Raw genomic sequence first — 19,032 nt, 5'->3', positions numbered from 1 at the left:
TTAAGTAATCCAAAAACAGAATGAAAAACATAACTTTTTATTTAAAATAACGACTTCTTCTTGGTATATACACTTCGCTATATCACCGCTGACTCACATCATTGTTCTCAACATAAAATGGCGAGTTTTAACTTTTTAATTCACAGGCTTGTTAATTTTCCCTTGACTCATGCAAGGTTTGAAAAGGAGCTCAAAATTATTAAAGATGCAGCGAAGTGTAATGGTTTTGATGTTAACATAATTAACAAAATGGTTCAAAAAGTTAAATCTAGAAAAATGGTCAGTAATTCCACGACTTTTACAAACACACCAAAGAAAACACAGTTTATAACTTTACCTTATACTCCCTTAATCACAAGAGGTTTGAGTAAAATTTTCAAAAATCTTGACTTCCAAGTTGTTTACAACTCTGGCAGAAGTCTCAAAAGTTTTCTTGGTTATCCCAAAGATAAAGTAGGACCCTTAGAAAAATCGGGGATTTATGAAATTAATTGTAAAGATTGTGAACAAAAATATATTGGGCAAACACGTCGTTCAGTTAACACTAGGTTTAAAGAACACATAGCTCATTTAAGATATAACAGATCAAGTGTGGCCCAACATGTTTTTGAAAAAGACCATAAAATCAATGAAACTAATGTGAAAATTATTAGAGTAGTCAATAATTGTAAATTTCTTGACGCTTTCGAGAGTCTTGAAATATTTAAAAATAGAGATAATCTTATGAATTCAGACAACGACCCCATTCCCTTTTCTCAACTCTACTCGTTAGTTGGGGTTAGGGAAAGTGAAAATCGGAAAAATTAGTATATAAGGCATTACCATTGTTAAATTAGTTAGTTTTATTCTCACCTGATGATGACCCTTTGCGGTTGAAACGCGTTGTGTTTTAAGTAAAAGTTTGGTGTGACGGGCTAATCGTGTATTTGTTCATTAAAATAACGAAGTTGATATCCACTTCCGATGTAATAGGAAGTACTGCAAACTTGAAAATATTTTTATTGAGCAGTACCTCACCGATTATGGCTATAAACTAAATTTTAGATAAATATCATTGTTAGAACTCCCAATACTTCTAATGTGGGGTTTAGCCGGAACAGCCTGTAGAATACTCGACCCTCTAACAATGATCCACAAAAAGCCCAGAATCAACGAGTCCTAAATACTGGAAAACCAAGACATTCACTGTCCTGCAAAATTTTCGTAGAAAAAATCAAACTAGTAAAAAGTTAGATTATGTTGAAAACAGAAAAATGACAAAATCCCGTCTAAAAACTGTTAACGAATCTCCGACTTCCAATCAAGCAAGCACACCCTATCAGTCACACTTGTCAAAATGCCATTAAAACGAGTAACAAACCGTTTTGTACACGAGTGTGAGCTTTCAAAAATCGACGAAAAGTCCACAATCAACAGTCCCTACGACAGCTGCTTCCAAAGTTTCTGCAACGGCTTGCACAGTCACTTGACAATAGCGAAAAACGTCGACAGTTCCACCTACTTCCGAAGTCTTGCCGCCTTCAAGCGAGAGAAAAACCGTCACCTATTATGCCGAAAATACCGATATGTCGTCCACCCTTTCAGCAATTTCGCAAGACGAGAAAATCTAATCGTATCATTCATATGGTTTTTAGTTTTCGTCGTGCAAACTTTCGTGGGGAGTTTCCTCAATAAGGAACTACTAGACGAAAAGAACGACCTCATATATCGTCATATCATCGGTTGTGTAAATTTCCTGCTTTTCCTTGACGTGATTTTACGATTTTTCGTGGGGTATGTGATCGATACGACTCGAACGGTCATTTTGGACCACAAATCGATCGTTTTGAACTACCTCAAAACGTATTTTATTTTTGATTTCGGTGCCAGTTTTAGTTACTTCATTTTCTACATTTTTCCCCTTGATGATAGAGCACAATTTGTTTTATATGAGTTTCATACTTTGAGACTCGTGAGAGTGAGAACAATGATGAAAAATCTTGACAATCTTTTGTGCGATTTTAAAGTCAGAGAATCGATTCGGATTGTTGTCGCAACGGCCTTTGTCGGTTTCTTAAGTTTGCATACTCTCACTTGCTTTTTTGGCTTAATCCCAGTTTATCAAAAAGTTTTCCGCATTGAGTACGATACTGAGAACAGCTGGTTGTCCTTTATCACCGAGGACCCAAAGACCAAGAAACTCAAGTCAGCCTGGGAATTGGCCCATTTCCATTTCCAAAATTACCTACACCATCTATCCATGGTCATGTGTCACTTCGTGGGTTGTGCTACTCACAAGTACAAAACGGGAAATAACCTCGAAATGATGCTCCTGGCTTGGATTACAATCCTCGGTTTGATTTTTTACGTCTATGTCGTGGCCAGAGTCCTCCAATTATTCGGCGTGGTCAACATTTCGGAAACCAAATTCGAAGAATTGAAAATCCAATCAGACAAATACATGCGAAGACACGACTTTTCGGGAGATTTACGCAAACGCATCAACAATTACTACGACTACAAGTTCGATAAGAAGTTTTTTTCAGAAGAGAAAATCCTTGATGCGCTTAGTGAACATCTCCGGATGGAAGTTCTTCTTTACAGTTGCCGGAATCTAATCGAAGAAGTGCAAATATTCAAAGGATTATCCAAAGCAGCCGTTGGGTCGGTTTTGGCGCTTTTGAAACAGGAAGTTTATATCGCTAATGATGTGATTTTGGAACCGGATGAGCGGACTGGAGATATTTATTTCATACTTTACGGCACATGTGCGATAAAGTTGATCGGGGGGAAGGAAGTGATGCATATTGAAGACGGGGATTATTTCGGGATTGTTGATATGGAAACAGCTACCGATCCCGCCTCGATTGTCTCACTGGAAGTGTCCGAAGTTTACAAATTAGAAAAAGATGACATGAAGTATTGTTTCAAGAAACATCCGGAAATTAGGCAAAAACTGGAAAAGATGGCCCTTCATAGGATGAGGAAATTTAACCAAATGTTGACTCTGCGAGGAATTGAAGATGAGACCACCGACGATATCATCGATAATTTGAGAAAAGGAAGAATCCTACATACGGGAATCCACCGTCAAGCTTTTCTATAAGTTTCTAGTTTTATAAGCAATAAAAATACTCAAATTGTATTCAAACTTTTATTTCACAATTTGACAATAAAGAAGAACTTCCATCCGGAGATGTCGGAAACTCCTGCCGACAAAAACTCAACATTGAGGTAACAATCGCCGTTTCCTCAATTCCAACAAGCCTCAATTTTTGCCAAAAACCTCTACCGCACTGGAGGATCTTCATGTTCAAAAAAATCTTCGAGTACACAAGGTACAAAAACTGAACTCACTAGAGTTGCAAAAAATCACCGAAATATTACGACAAGTTTAAATTTCTCGGACGAACTTCCAACTTCTCCGGATGGAAGTTCTTCTTTATGGTCGAGAGAATTTTGATTGACTTTTACAATTTGACATTGACACAAGCAAATTTGATTATGGGATGTTATTTTTCGGGAGAGTAATTGGGTTCTAATTAGTCTAGTCGATTAAATAATTTATACTGTTTGAGTTGGGAAGTGCAATTCAGTTGTTGTGTTAGCATATTTGTACAGTTTTATTTGTATTCGTGCTCTATTGTATAAATTTGAGTAAAATACATGTGTTTAAGAGATGTTCAGAATGTTTGTTTTACTGCTTTCGTGCCGAATTGTAAACAATAATTATATCGTAATAACTAATAAATTAACACATTATGTAAAAATTTGATATAAAAACTATGTTTTCTAGAATACTAGGGCGTCATTAGGTACCAAAAACATATTTCAAATTCTCACTGTCACAATTTTAATTTCATTTTTCAGAATTTAAATTCATTATCCTCGAAATCCTCTCTCGTAACAACGTCCATAAAAACTTTAAATTGGAGGATTTAAATTAATACTCACTTTCAGGTTCGCCCATCACATAATATGCGACTCACCTGTAACAAAATAACCTTCATCTTGTTTATAATCCTCTTAATTTGTCTCTGGGTTGGTCATTAGCACGCACCATATGTACATGAACGTAAAACAGGCCGTGTTTAATACTCCGGGTCCGAATTCCGGTCTAGAATAATTGATAGCGAATATGCAGGAAATACAAACGGTTCTATTGTTAGAAGCGGACCGAAACAATTATCGATTTGACCGAATTAAATATGTAACAGTTTTGAAACAGTGCGATTACGATAACCGAAAATTAAGCGATTTTTGCTCAATTTCCACATCGACTCGAAATTTTCTCACCGCTTTATTACTCTCCTCTATTCGCTTATCTTTTTTGTAAGCGAGCCGCCGGCTGCTTTACTGCTTATGAAGTTTCGAACCGAAAGAGGAAAGCGGAAAAAAAACTTTTGATTTATTGATCACGATTTTTTCGTAAACAAACTAACAAATTTATTTAAATTCTAGCACTAGTACACCAAGTAATGTCTATATGTATATCTCCTAGTACTAGGACTATTGTCTTAGTATCAGAATAGCACTTCAGTTAGCTTTCTGAACTCTGAAACTCTGGTACCTAATTAAACTCTAGGGTTCATATACACACCCGTACTTACATGTAAAGCAAAATTAAAAACATTAAAATGTTTTGAGTAACTCTGTCTCCATACGGACGAAACAACTTTAACCAGATTCCCTTTATAAATCTTTTAACATGTTTTTACCGCGAAAATAAGAAAATTCGTTTTAAATTCTTTGCTTAAAAATTATCTGGTAAAATTAAAATTGCACCAAGGGTCGGGAGAAAACTTCAAAGAAAAAGTTTTCAGAGGTTTACAATTTTCTTGTAGCAAATTTTTCCTTGATAAGAGTTCATTTTCAGCGACGTGAGTATTGAAACAAAATTAATTTCCATGGATATTTCGAGAAAAATCAATCATTAATTATAGTTGTAGAAGAAATACAGTTTAGTATTCCAATTGACGCATTTTTTCTCCTTATTCGTGTTTCTAACAATAGCTAATTATAATTAAAACACGATTCGCTTCTCCCTCTACCCCTTTTTGCATTATTCATCCCTTTCGTGCGCCACCCCTATTGTCCACTGCCGACGTTGCGAGTCATTTACCTTCTTTCCTCTAATTATGTTTCTCTCTATTAAAATTATTTATACGTAATCTACGTGACACGGAACACTAATAACCTCCCAATAAATATAACGAGATTCTCGATTGAATTATCCGATGCATTTTCCGCACGGATACAAATCACTTTTTCGTCTTGATTTTCCACTGAAGTAAATTTATACGGAAAGCACTTTCGGTTGCAATAAAGTTTTTATTTCATTTCGAACTAGCGAAAAGCACATGTTGCGAATTCAATCTCGGTTGGCTGTGTTTGCGGTTGGTCTTGTTTTCACCAAAGGTACGAGAAACATTGACGATGTGTGAGGAATTTTAACGCAAGTTGTTTGCAGAAAGAAAATTAATTTTTTTCTACTTTTTTTTTCAATTCTTCTATAACACTCTAGTAACAGAATCCCGTATTTAGCATTCCAGAACAATCCTAAGCTCCATTTCATACAGGGTGATTCATATTAGCTCTAGTCTTTTGTAGCTCAGTTATTTTTTAAGTTATTTAACTTTTAAGAAACTTTGACATTTTTATAACATTGCAATACATTAAAAAAATATTATAGTCTTAACGTACGTACTTTCCTCTTTACAGTGGTATTTTTTTTTCCAGCTGTCTTAACTTTGTGTAATAGATTTTTTTTAAAAGAATGTTTTCGCCAAAATAAACAACTTAATTCAAAAACTAAGCAAAATCGACTAATAGAAGTTTAGCTTAAAAACATTGAAATTAAAAGCTACATTCATGCCACGAAACATATGGTGTTTCATTAAAAAAAAACATAAGTTTGTATTGTAACTTATTTTTGGGTCACCTTCTATAATCAAAAATATTTTCCTGAAATGCGCTCTAAAATATAAATCAAGTCTACAAAATATCAACATTCTCACTTAAATAATAACTGAGCTACAGAAGACCGGAGCTGAGATGAATCACCCTGTATTACTGTCAAAAGGTACTATGATTTTCTATAATGCTCTAGCTTTCCTAAATGATGGCACCATAGCATTCTAGCAATGCAGATGTAAAATGATAAATTTCTATAATTTTAATATTCTATTACAGTTTAAAATACAGGATGCGCTAGAACTCGCGCCCAGAGAAAAATGCCATATAAGGTAAGATACCAGGAACATGGAAAAAATGTTAAAAAAATTTTATCTATAAAAATTTCGAAGTCATGAGGGTTTAAAGTTTGCACTTTGACTCTATTTATTTTTGTTGGAAAAATAATTTTCCAAGTTTTTTTTTGCTATAGGCTATGAAAAGAGGAAACAAAGAAGCTGTATCCTAAATTGGAACTCTGTTCAATGTTATTTGTGGCTTTTATTGGCAAAATTTTTGTCCCTTTACTAAATAATTGTAAAAAAAAACATATACAAGATCATCACTATCATTAAATAGATATAAAAAATGTCAAATGTCAAAAAATAAATGTCAAAATTTTTTGACAGAGAAACATTTAAACATTTTTTTCATGTTCCTGGTATCTTACCTTACTTGAAAATTTTCTCTGGAGCGCGAGTTCTGGCGCACCATGTATAGTAACCCTTAAAAATTCAAACTTAGCATGACAGTCAGTTTCTTACTTTTGAAATTAAGACCAGACACGTTTTTAATCCGAAAACTTTGTCAGAATAATAAACTTTTTGTACGAAATCCACAAAGAGAAAGGGATCGAACGGCATTATACAAAACCATGAATAATAAAAGCATTAAATAATTCATGAAAGTCTACTGTGTTCTGATATTTCAAGATTTCGTATTTCCTACTTAATCAATATCTTCCCACTGACAAAAAGACTAAATTAGAGTTTGTCTCATTTTGCGTTTTAAAAATAATCAAAATCGTTTAACTCTAATTCCTTAATGTTGACTTTTAATTATTATTCCGTTTCTCGTACCCAATTTCATAATCGGGCTAATGAGACGACTGCCGGTAACCGTAAATAATCCCCTTTTCCTCCCTGTTGTATTTATACCACTTTGTTAATTGGTGCTGAAAAGTCAAGCGAACCGAGTGATTAATTTATTGACACTCGATGGGAATACGAATAGAAGTACCAAGGTCACACTTTTGGCCCTAAAAATCGATAAAACCGTTGCGGAAAATAGCACTTTTTTTTCTATCAGGTTTTGATTAAATCATCCATCGACAAAGAAAACAAGAAATCGGATTTAATTCGCGAAACGTCTAATTGACTGCGATTTAATTATTTCCTTTCCGGAAATCAGGTTTTAACCGTCTTTTATTCCTCCTCCGTAATTTCATCATAGCGAAATTTCTTACGATAATAAATATAAGACTGCGGAAAAAGGCGCAGTGAACAGCGGGTGAAATATTTCCAACGGTTTTTTTATATTTCATGCGGGTTTCATGATTTCTACTGTTGTGATGTCGATGAGATGAAGTTTGGAAGGTGTTTGATGAAGTTTTCGACAGGATATTGCACCGGCTTTGGAAGTTGCGACTGTCGAATGCTGGGATTTGAACAGATTCAAGTTTGATGGGATCAAAAGCGAGACAATTGACTAAATTTACAACAAACTATTCAAAATGAAAAAAAAAATAAAAGATATAATCTAGAGAACTAGTACTAGTGCTAAAATTAGTAAAATTCTATAACTTCAGTATAAGTTTATGCTAGAAAGCTACCAAACTACATAAATTAAAAAAAACTAGGGTTTTGGAGTACTAAATACTTACTAAAACTATACTCTGGGGGTACTAAGAGTAATAGTTTATTGTAGTATTAAAAGCTCATATAAATACTGAAGTCAACAAAGCTATAAATTAATATAATATGTACTACAAACTACAATATTATTTAGAACTATAGCCCTTGCATCTTCCGTTATGCTAAAACGTTACCTTATTAAGTATATACAGGGTGTTCCGTCTAAACCCCACATTAAAAGTATTGGGAGTTTCAAGATGGCGGCACTTCCGGTCATACCGGAAGTCGGTCTCAACTTTCTTATTTTAAATTATTTTAAAGCTATATTTTTTATTGCGTCTTTGGATTAATCGGGTCATTTTAAAAGAGTTTTCATTAGCTTTCCCTATACCTAAATTTAGCCGTTTTTGAAATATTTAGAGTTTTACAAAAAATTTTGGATCTGTACTTTCCACTTTGAAAATCGGTAACTCTGCTATTTTTAATAATTTTGTAATTCGTTTTTTTGACGTTTGAAAGAGAAAGTTTATATCTTTCTTCCGGTGTTTTCAAATTTTGAAAAAAAAATTAACAAACACTAAAATTTTAAGGTTACTTTTGTAATAATTCAAATGCCCATATCTCAATTTTTCTAAATGAAATACCCCAATTTTTATTTTACTAAATGGAAAAGAATTTAATTCTGCATCGATCTGTATTAACATTCCCTATACCTAAATTTAATAATTTTTAAGTTTTGGTGACTTTTTGTTAAGACTGCCGAAAATCTATTACTAGCCACATCCGTTTTCGTATAGTTTGCTATGGAAATTAAAAATGTCAAAATTGTTTCTCTATAAACGTCAACAATGACTTATTATTTGACAAATAGTGCCAAAATATGGAGAGTCAAAGCTACTCAAACTTAGATTTAATTAATTTATTTTGTATTTAAGGAGAGTGTAACAAAATTATGATGTTCACTAAACAAAAATACATTTTTTCTAATTTGCGTTTATAAAACGTTTATTAACGTCTCCAGTAGGAGTCGTTTATGGCTATCTATAAAAGCTATCTATAAACTTGTCAGGTAACAAATTTTGCGTTGTTGCTACGGCAACTTGGTGAATTTCGGGCGGAATGCAAACTAAATTCTGTTTCTCATATTTTATTTATTATTATTATGTTGTAACACTAATAACTAATAATTTGTAAATTTTATTTTTAATGACAGACGGCAAAAAACAGGTGGGCGCCGAGTGTTACCAACCGCTACCAACTAACACAAAATTCTCTAGGCGATAAAAATATATATTTTTTTAATTAAAATAAGAAAAAAGAGGGCGCAAATTAGAAAAAATAGCATAAAATACTCGTTTTATAATGGCATTGGCGCACTCATCCCATAGAAAACTCGCCTACGGCTCGTTTTCTAACTTGGGAATTGTGCGCCAAATCAATCCTTATAAAACTTGTTCTTTAATATATACTATTTTTCACTTGTTAGCTTTAAAATAATGATTGCACGGTAGAACCTATCAATAATAATTAAGTTTGTATAACTTTGATTCTTCATATTTTATCAAATAGTAATTTACTGTTGACGTTTGTTTAGAGAAAATTTTGACATTTTTGATTTCCATAGCAAACTATGTGAAAACGTGTGTGGCTAGTAATAAATTTTCTGTAGTCTTAACAAAAAGTCCATAACTTGAAAATTATTAAATTTAGGTATAGGGAATGTTAATAAAGATCAATGCACAATTAAATTCTCCTCTATTTAGTAAAATAAAAATAGGGGTATTTCATTTAAGGAAACTGAGTTATGAGTATTTGAATTATTACAAAAGTAACCTTCAAATTTTGGGATATGTTATTTTTTTTTTCAAAATTTGAAAACACCAGAAAAAGGATCTAAGCTTTCTTTTTCATACGCCAAAAAAACGAATTTAAAATCTTAAAAAATGGCTACTGATTTTTAAAGTGTAAGGTGTAGATCCAAAAATTTTTGATAAACTCCAAATATTTCAAAAACGGTTAAATTTAGGTATAGGGAAAGCTGATAAAAACTCCCTTAAAATAACCCCATTAATCCAAAAACGCAGTAAAAAATATACCTTTCCATTTAAAATAAGAAAGTTGAGGCCGACTTCCGGTATAAGCGAAAGAGTCGCCATCTTGAAAATATTTTCATTTAGGAGGACTTAATGGTTTATAAATTCGATTATTCGAACTCCCAATAATTGTAATGTGGGATTTAAACGGAACACCTGTACACTAACGTTTTAGACTTCAGCTAGACTTTAAATTAAATAAAAAATACTAAAAAAAACATATTTGGCTAACGCTAGATATTTGATTTCTTCTAAAGTTAGAAATCGCTAGTAGAAATTCTAAATTTTTATTACAATTGAGCTAAAGTGATAGCAAGACAATGAAAGTAAAAACACGTAGTATTCTTAATAATAATGTTCAAAAATCAGTTTTACATACGTATTACTACAGTCTTTTGTAGCAATAAAAAATGTGCTAATATAGTTTACTAAACTACTAAGATATTAGGACGAGCACCCTTTAGGTGCTAGGACATAAAAATAAGAACTCAAAAAGCTAACACAAATTATTTAAAGTACATACAGGGTGCGCCAGAACTCGCGCCCCAGAGAAAAATTTCAAGTAAGATAAAACACCAGGAACATGGAAAAAATGTTTAAAAAATTCTATCTGTCAAAAAATTTTGACATTTACTTTTTGACATTTGACATTTTTTATGTCTATTTAATGATACTGATGATCTTGTATATGTTTTTTGACAATTATTTAGTAAAGGTACCAATAAAAGTCACAAATAACATTGAACAGAGTTACAATTTAGGATACCCCTCTTCCTTGTTTCCTTTTCTAATACTCTGTAGCAAAAAAACTTCAACAGAAATAAATAGAGTCAAAGTGCAAAATTTAAAGTCTCATAACTTCGAAATTTTTATAGATAAATTTTTTTAACATTTTTTCTATGTTTCTGCTATCTTACCTTATATGCCATTTTTCTCTGGGGCGCGAGTTCTGGCGCAGCCTGTATAATACTGACATACAAGTATTAGTATAGCCTTTATCTACCGTACGCAACAAAAATAAAGCAGCTAAAAAGCTAAATTTTGGTAATATTAAAGCTAAAGTAATACTAGGACTCTGAAATTAAAAAAAATTGTAGAAATATATCCTTTTTTATCATTTGCAAGCGTCTGTCTCAAACAAGCTAAGAAATTTTGCCCCAACAAGAAAAAGAGCTTTAAAACCAAATACGCCGAGCCAACTACAAAATCCTAGATATTACTTCTTAAGCGCTCTTTAGATTAACTGAGCTTTCATCTCGATAAAAATAAAATAATCTTTCTAAGATGTTAAAAGGTCACCACAATGTTTTCAAATTGGTAAACAAGTTAAATGTCCATATTTTTCCATCGGGGTGTAAAATAAACCACTCTAAGTTAACCACCGTCGGAACGAAAACATTTCATTATTTCCACAGGAAAAAAGAGCAAACATTTCGCCTTGAACAAGCTTCTAAAGCACACTCTCTACAACTATCCTCCCTTTGAGTGGATCGCTCGGTATTATGGTGTAAATTCGAAGTTTGTACAACACCCTGCGGCCATTCCAAACTTAACTTTTCCACTTGACGTCGTGTTTATGAAAACTTGTTAATTAAAGCTGCGAAATCTGCAGTGCGATTGCATTGTCCGATGATCAATTTTTGTGTGTAGTTTATCAACAGGTTGTCTGCGAATGACATTTTTTCTATTTTCGTTGATTTACAGTCGACCGAATTTTAATGATGATAAATGTTTGCTATTATCGATTTAGTTCTTTCTTTATACCCGAATCCAAGCAGTTCTTTACAAACGAAAGAACGATATTTTATATCGTGTTCAATTTTTCTATTTGTTTGCAAAACAAATCGCCGTTTTACATATAAATGAACAAAAGGGTGGATAATGGATGTGTTGCGCCCGTTGTAAATTCTGCATTAAGCAAATTTGATTTTGATTCGACATTCTGTGCACATATTGTAATATAACTTGACGGAAGCTGAGATATTGCAGAATTTTTTGCAACAAGGGGAAAACATTATTTAATATAAGTCTTAAAAGAGCAGGACAGTTATGATTCCTGATACATACTAGAATTCTGACGTTACCGAATACTAGGATAAAAATAACAAGTCCTATTGGTACCATAGCTCTCTAAACCTCAATAATTTCATGTTTAGAATCCTAGTATTGTGATATTATCAACAGCAGCATTTAATTGCCTTAAATGATCAATTGCCCTAGTATACAGGTTGTTCTAACAACGATATTTATTTAAAATTGTGTTTATAGCCATAATTGATTAGATTCTACTCAATGAAAATATTTTCAAGATAGTGGCACTTCCGGTTACACCGGAAGTTGATGTTAATTTCGTTATTTTAAATAGACACTTATATTTTTTATTACGTTTTTGGATTACTCAAGTGATTTTGAGAGAGTTTTCATTAGCTTTCCCTATACCTAAGTGTAACCGTTTTCGAAATATTTAGATCTTTTTAAAATTTAGTAGATTTAAATCTTCCTATTCAAAAATCGATAATTCTCCCATTTTTTATTATGTTGAAATCGTATTCGGGTATACGAGAGAGAAAGGTCAGATCTTTCCTTTGGTGTATTCCTAATTAGACAAATAATTAACAAACCGCCAAAATGTAAGGTTACGTTTAGGAAACTTCAAATACCCTTAACTTAATTTTTCTAAATGCAACACCCCAATTTTTTTTTCACTAAAGAGAAAAAAAAATAGTTCTGCTTCGATCTGTATTTCCTATACCTATGTTTGATAGTTTTCAAGTTATAGTAACTTTTTTTGATAATGTGAGAAATTCATTAGCCATAACTACTTTAGCACAGGTTGTCATAGAAATAAGAAAAAAATAGAATATCAAAGTTATTCAAATTTAGATTATAAATTTAATTTGTATTTAAAAAAAGAATAACACAATTGTAAAAAAAACTTTGCGTTTTTTCAGTGAGAAATATTTTCATGGCAAACTATGCGAAAACTATCATGAGTAGTAATGAATTTCTTCCATTGTAAAAAAAAGATAAAATAACTTGGAAATCATTCAATTTAGGTATATGAAATTTTAATACAGATCGATGCTGAATTAAATTCTCTTTCATTTAGTAAAGAAAAAATTAAGCCCTTCTAAAAAATTCAGTTACCGGTATTTTTTCCCACACGTAACCTTAAATTTTTGAGGTTTGTTAATTATTTTCCAATTATAAATAAATACACGAAAGAAAAGATCTAACATTTCTATTTCATATGTCCAAATACGATTTTAAGATAATTAAAAATGGTAGAGTTATCAATTTTTGGAGAGGAAGATTAAAAAGTTTGCAAAAAAGTCTAAATGTTTCAAAAACGGTTAAATTTAGATATAGGAAAGTCTGATAAAAACTCTCTCAAAACCACTTGAGTAATCCAAAAACGCAATGAAAAACATAACTTTCTATTGAAAATAACAAAGTTAATACTCATTTCCGGTGTAACCGAAAGTACTGCCATCTTCAAAATATTTTCATTGAGCAGAATCTAAACGATTTTAAATTTAAAAAATGTCAATCCAGACTTTTCAAAACATCGTCCTACAACAGACAGTTAGGGAGACTAAAAAAATGTCAGATGTACTGAATTAAAAAAAATCTAGACTTGCAAAAAACATTTAAAAATATAAAAATTTCTTAAAGAAATTGAAATTAAATAAAATAAAATGAAATAAATAAATAAATTGAAAAAATGTCAATCGAAACTTTTTTAAAACGTGTTGCAAAGAGAGTGGGAGAGACTATTGGAGGCTATCAGATTTTGGCAAAATTTATAGGGGAGGCTCACGGCTTTGCCGCTCGCCCCCTCTTAAACCTCACACTATCACATTTTGGCAAAATAAAGGGGGCTCGCGGCTGTGTAAAATAATGTTTGGGTCCCTTCGGGTCATATTTATATGGAGTCAAAATTTTAGATAAATATCAACGCCCAATACTTCTAATGTGGGGTTTAGCCGGTGTATTTTCAAATATTACAGTACTATAGTATTATAATCTTACTATTGTAGTACAAAATTCTAGTAGCATAATATGTGTTAAAACCATAGTTGCCTAATCATCGCCCTAGCCTTTTAAATTCTAGTATTCTAGTTCTTTTAGGCTTTTAAGTATACCTAATGTTTTATAATAAACTGGGGCTCTCTCATTTTCCAAGTTTCTAGCGCTTCATTATAAAAATAATTTTTTTAATCAACTTCTTAATAAAAACAACGTTATTTATGTTCCTTCCTTTATTTTTCTATTTTCGCAAAAGCGTGGTCTCAAGCCCAACCACACGTTTGTGTTATTTATACGCCCGAAAAGTTTACACTCTCATAAAACAATACGAAATTATTTTCATTTATTCGCTTCCGTTTTTGTTAAACAAATTCCTCCGTAATTAAATTTCTGTTTTATCACTTTTCGTAGCAAAAACCGCATCCGAAATCCTTGTGCAGATACACGTAATATAAACCTTGCAAATAAGGGTGTCGTTTCTTGTAAAAAATTAATTTTGATTGAAGACCACCTGCGGTTCTCGTCTTAATTAACACAAACATCAAGCAATTAAAGAGTTGATTAGAGACGTGCACGTTTAATTACGTTATGTTATTAGTTCCGGTCTAATCACATTTTCGTAGTGTGTGCGAATGTGATTTCTGAAGAAAACTCATCAAAGGATCGTTCTATAATGGCAAAATTGACCCAAATTGACATAATTCTTCATAATTATTAATGACATTAACATTGTTAGATTGGATGAGGTGACTTCTTGGTCCGAAGGGAGTTTCACTTGCATAATTTAAACATGTTTACAAGATGGCTGGCTGAAAGGTCAGGTTTTTTGAACTCTGAATGCAAAGTTTGACTATCACGATGGAACTTTGTAATTAAACAAATTGATTAGCTCAAGGGTCATATGACACGCATTAAGACATTAGTTCTGCTAATGTGAACTTGGAAACTACTAGTTTTAGTTTCATTTTGTGCATTTTTAAAATATCTCAGCTTAACAGAAGCATTACACCTTGTGTAAATACATTTACTCGGAATGTAATTTAGTTAACTGTCTATCGCTTTGAAGTCGGCAGTGGTTTATTTTGCAGTCATTCAAGTGTAGTACACTGATGTGTGGGTATACATTAGCATTAGCTCATTTCACTGTTTATTCTTTGTTACGACATGTTTAGATTACCTGAATTTTCACACATGTAATAACAAAAACCTTTTCTCAAATATAAATCTGAAGAAATGGACAGTTTTAGGCTTGAGGCACTTCTATAGTATGCAAATAATTCAAATTTTAGCATATAAAGTAATAATTAAATTACGTTGCATGTGAAAAGTTGGAAAGTAAGACATGGTCATTTCCTTATCAATTGATATGTAATATAATATGACAGTTCAGGTTGGAAAACGGCCACTTCCCTGTCATGTTTGTCAAAATTTGATATTTTTTTTATGGCTTTCTATTGTTTAAGGAGGTAGATTGTGAATAAAATGAATGAAATAGTATACAAACCTTGATAGTCATTGTTTCATCATACCTCGGCTTGCGGTGCTCCCACACCTCCCACCTCGGTATGTAATCTACTATTTCCAACATATAGCTTCTCAGTTTTTTTTTATTGTAGGACTTTAGTGTCCTAGCACAATACTCTAGTATTTTATATTTATAGAACTTCAATGATTATTATAGATACATCTTTGTGAATAAAAATCTTAAGTAATGGACGTATGTTCCAGTACTTATAATAGTAACGAGAACATAAATTTTCTAAAACCTTTTTTTCATAAATTTTCTAGTTTAATTTTCTGGTACTCTAGTTATATAGTATGTTTCCGGATTGGGGTTACAAGAAAAAAAAATTTTTATCTTTGATTTTACGCCAAAACTGCAAAAGAAAAACATTTTTTGCTTCGCTTGAAACGAGCAAATCTATAATTAAAACTTCATTATTCTGACTCAGTAAAAAGAAACGTTCATTCTTGTTTTGATTTTCTCTGCTTTTTAAGTCCTATCACAGTGGCGGTTTAATTTTTTTGACAACTTTACTTCAAAAAATGTGTTTACGCAAGTTAAATAATAAAAATGTTTGTGAAAAACATCATTTTAATAAATAGCAACTCAAAAAAAGTTTTTTTTTAACAAGAACTATTTTTATTTAATTAATAATTAATTTAATTTAATTAATTGTCAGTGTGACATATAGCTGTCAAATAAATAAAACCGTCAATGTGAGAAGACTTAAAAATCAAGAGAAAAATTAACTTTTCGTTTCACTGAATCAGAATAATGATAGATTTGCTCGTTTCAGGTGAAGTAAAAAATGTTTTTCCTTTGCAGTTTTGGCGTAAGTAAAGATGAAAAATTTTTCCTCTTGTAAACTCAATGCGGGTACATACTGTATACAGGGAGGAACTAAAAATAACGCACAAAATTCACATTTTTGTTATGGGTCATTTTTCAAAGCAATCCTCATCATTAATTTTTGAAATAGCAACCAACAATTTTGTTGACTGTTTTTGAAAATAGATACATTCTTCTATCTTTTTAAATAAAAGTATTACCAAAAACAGTAAACAAAAATGTTCGTTGCCATTTAAAAAAATACTATAACGTCGTTACTTAAAAATTATTGACGTTATAAATAATATTAGGTATAAGAAAAATGCATCATTTACAAAAATAAATTCGATCTGTTTTTACTTTTGATTTGGCCCTGTATTTTAGACTGTTTATAACCATTAAACCTGGCATTTTTTAGTGCATAGTAAAATAGCTTTAAAATTCCTCAACAAAAATTCTTCGCTTCTGTTAAAAACAATCGCATTTATCATATTTTCCAATCGGCTCACGAGCCAACTCCGGGGGCGTACACATCTCTCAAGATCAATAAATTCCGATTATTTCAATAACTATCGACAAGACCTCAAAAATGAATCTCCTCTTTTATTGGTGGCAATAAACCGGTCCCATTTCCAACTAAGTGGTTTTCGCTTTCAGTGTCGCAAGTTCTGAAAATTTCCCCCTTTTTCTCTCAATTAAAATTAAACATCAATTAAGTTCTTGTCTTAAACTCGAAAATTTCAAGCCCGCGCGTCCGGAACAACTTGACCACAGTTGATGATACGATTAATATTCATTTCGAAGGGATAGTGTGTATACTTTGTTAAAGATGATTTAAAGTTTAAATTGATGTTCCGGGAGCTTTTCCGGGCTCAACAACTAGGAACACCACACGAAATTTGAAAATCCGGCTTGAGGGACAATTTTTTTGAATAAATTTGGTGTGAAGTACGGACACATGTTTCTGATTAAATTACCCAAAGGACCTGGTCGATTATCCCTTGCAATATTGCGGTATCGACCTCACACATCCCTCTATTGCAGATCCCATAAATTAAAACATACGCAGTTTCGCCTCAGTTTATACCGGGTGTTTCAGAGCTCGCGCTCCAGAGATATATTTCAGTAACATGAAGAAAATATTTAAAAAATTCTATCTGTCATTTTTTTTACATTTTATCTTTTGATCTGGTACAGAGTGTCCCAGCGAGTTGAAAAAGGCCATTAGTGACCTTTAAATGATAAAATTGAAAAAAAACGTATAGGACATTGATAGATACTAATCTAGTGCATCACCTAAAATTATTTTCAACCATACAGCATGTCCCAAAAATAAGTTACGCTACAAACTTGTGTTTTTTTTAATGAAACACAGTATATGTTTCTTGGCTTTTTTGGATATAGCCTTTTAAAACAATGTTTTTACGCCAAACTTTTATTATTCGATTTCGCTTAGTTTTAGAAATAAGACGGTTTTTTTGTCGAAAACATGCACTTTAAAAAAAAAATTACACAAAAACTAAAACAGCATGAACAAATTTTTTCTTACTTCTGCAAAAAGTATCTACAGAATTTAAAGCTGTAGCAGTTTTTTAGTGTTTTGTATTTGTAAAGATGAATAAATTAAGAAGTTTGTTAAAAATTAAATAACTTAAAATTTTTTGCTGGAACACCCTATTTTTTTATTTTTGCATCTAATAGATTGATAAATTGTCTATCTAAAAAAAAACTTTCAATGTCTAGCATTGACAAATAAAAAGATATTTAACATTTTAACATTAATTGTAGTAACAATGCCTATCAATATCTGAGCATTGTTGATACTATGGCAATCATAGTAATTCGAATTATTTTATTGTAGAAATAAAGAATAATGGACTCAGTTTAACACAAATATGATTATTAATAAGTGACATTTCTTCCATCTCTTGTGCAATTGTGCACTTTTTGGCTACTGAAACAATAGTAATTTTTTTTAATGTTTAACGTTAAATATCTTTTTAGTTATTGATTATAAACACCTAAAAGTAAATAATTTTAAAAAGACAATTTAATAATCTTTAAAATGCAAAAGCAATAAATAGGGTGTTCCATTTAAATTTTGAACTTTTTTTTGAACGCTTTCATTTTATATCTTTGTAAATGCAACACACCAAAAAAATGTTACAACCTTATAGTTTGTACCTTCTTCTTTGCGGTAGAAAAAAAAATTGTAGATGTCTTAGTTTTTGTGTAATAAATTGTTAAAAAGTGCATGTTTTCGTCAAAAAAACCGTCTTATTTTAAAAATTAAGCAAAATCGACTAATAAAAGTTTAGCGTATAACATTGTCATAAAAATCTACACCCAAAAACGCTAGGAAACATAATGTTTCATTTAAAAAAACACAAGTTTGTATTGTAACTAATTTTTGAGACACGCTGTAAATAATTTTAGGCGATGAGCTAGATTAGTATCTATCAATGTTCTATATTTTTTTATTTTACCATTTAAAGGTCACATAGACTTTTTCAACTCGCTGGAACACCTGTATACACTGTGTCAATTTTAAAACTTGCAATCGGCAATTTCTCTCAACTGAAAAAGTTATTAATAATCATTCAAAACCGTTTTGGTGGTTCTTAATTAAAATGATATGATAAGTAACAAACCTCCACCCACCCTTGAATATAATAAAAAAAATGAAAATCTAACGTCTTCGTTTTTGAATAATTGTAAAAATGACTTTACCAAATAGGATGTTGTATGACATTTTTGAAAAGCGCTTGTTATGGGCTTTCCAACGATGTATCGC

At 31.6% G+C, this 19,032-nt stretch overlaps 2 protein-coding genes across 2 annotated transcripts in view; one reads left to right on the top strand and one right to left on the bottom strand.

The window, feature by feature from the left end:
- Positions 1–19,032, bottom strand: part of LOC123008686 (synaptotagmin-7) — a 131,346-nt gene that overhangs the window by 99,775 nt on the left and 12,539 nt on the right. The gene's annotated exons all lie outside the window — the stretch shown is intronic.
- LOC123008685 (potassium/sodium hyperpolarization-activated cyclic nucleotide-gated channel 3-like) lies at positions 1,337–3,105 on the top strand. The gene has a single exon (XM_044404638.1). It carries the CDS (start codon positions 1,337–1,339, stop codon positions 3,083–3,085), a length of 1,749 nt encoding a protein of 582 aa, XP_044260573.1. The 3' UTR covers positions 3,086–3,105.

Source organism: Tribolium madens, unplaced genomic scaffold, assembly GCF_015345945.1.
Source record: "Tribolium madens isolate multiple individuals breed KSU strain unplaced genomic scaffold, Tmad_KSU_1.1 Scaffold_71;HRSCAF=194;Tcas5.2_LG6, whole genome shotgun sequence".
Classification (NCBI taxonomy): Eukaryota; Metazoa; Arthropoda; class Insecta; order Coleoptera; family Tenebrionidae; genus Tribolium; species Tribolium madens.
This window is presented reverse-complemented; position numbering and strand designations above follow the sequence as displayed.

Excerpts from the sequence above, each read along its gene's own strand:
- LOC123008685 (XM_044404638.1), top strand. The coding sequence starts at position 1,337 with ATGCCATTAAAACGAGTAACAAACCGTTTTGTACACGAGTGTGAGCTT.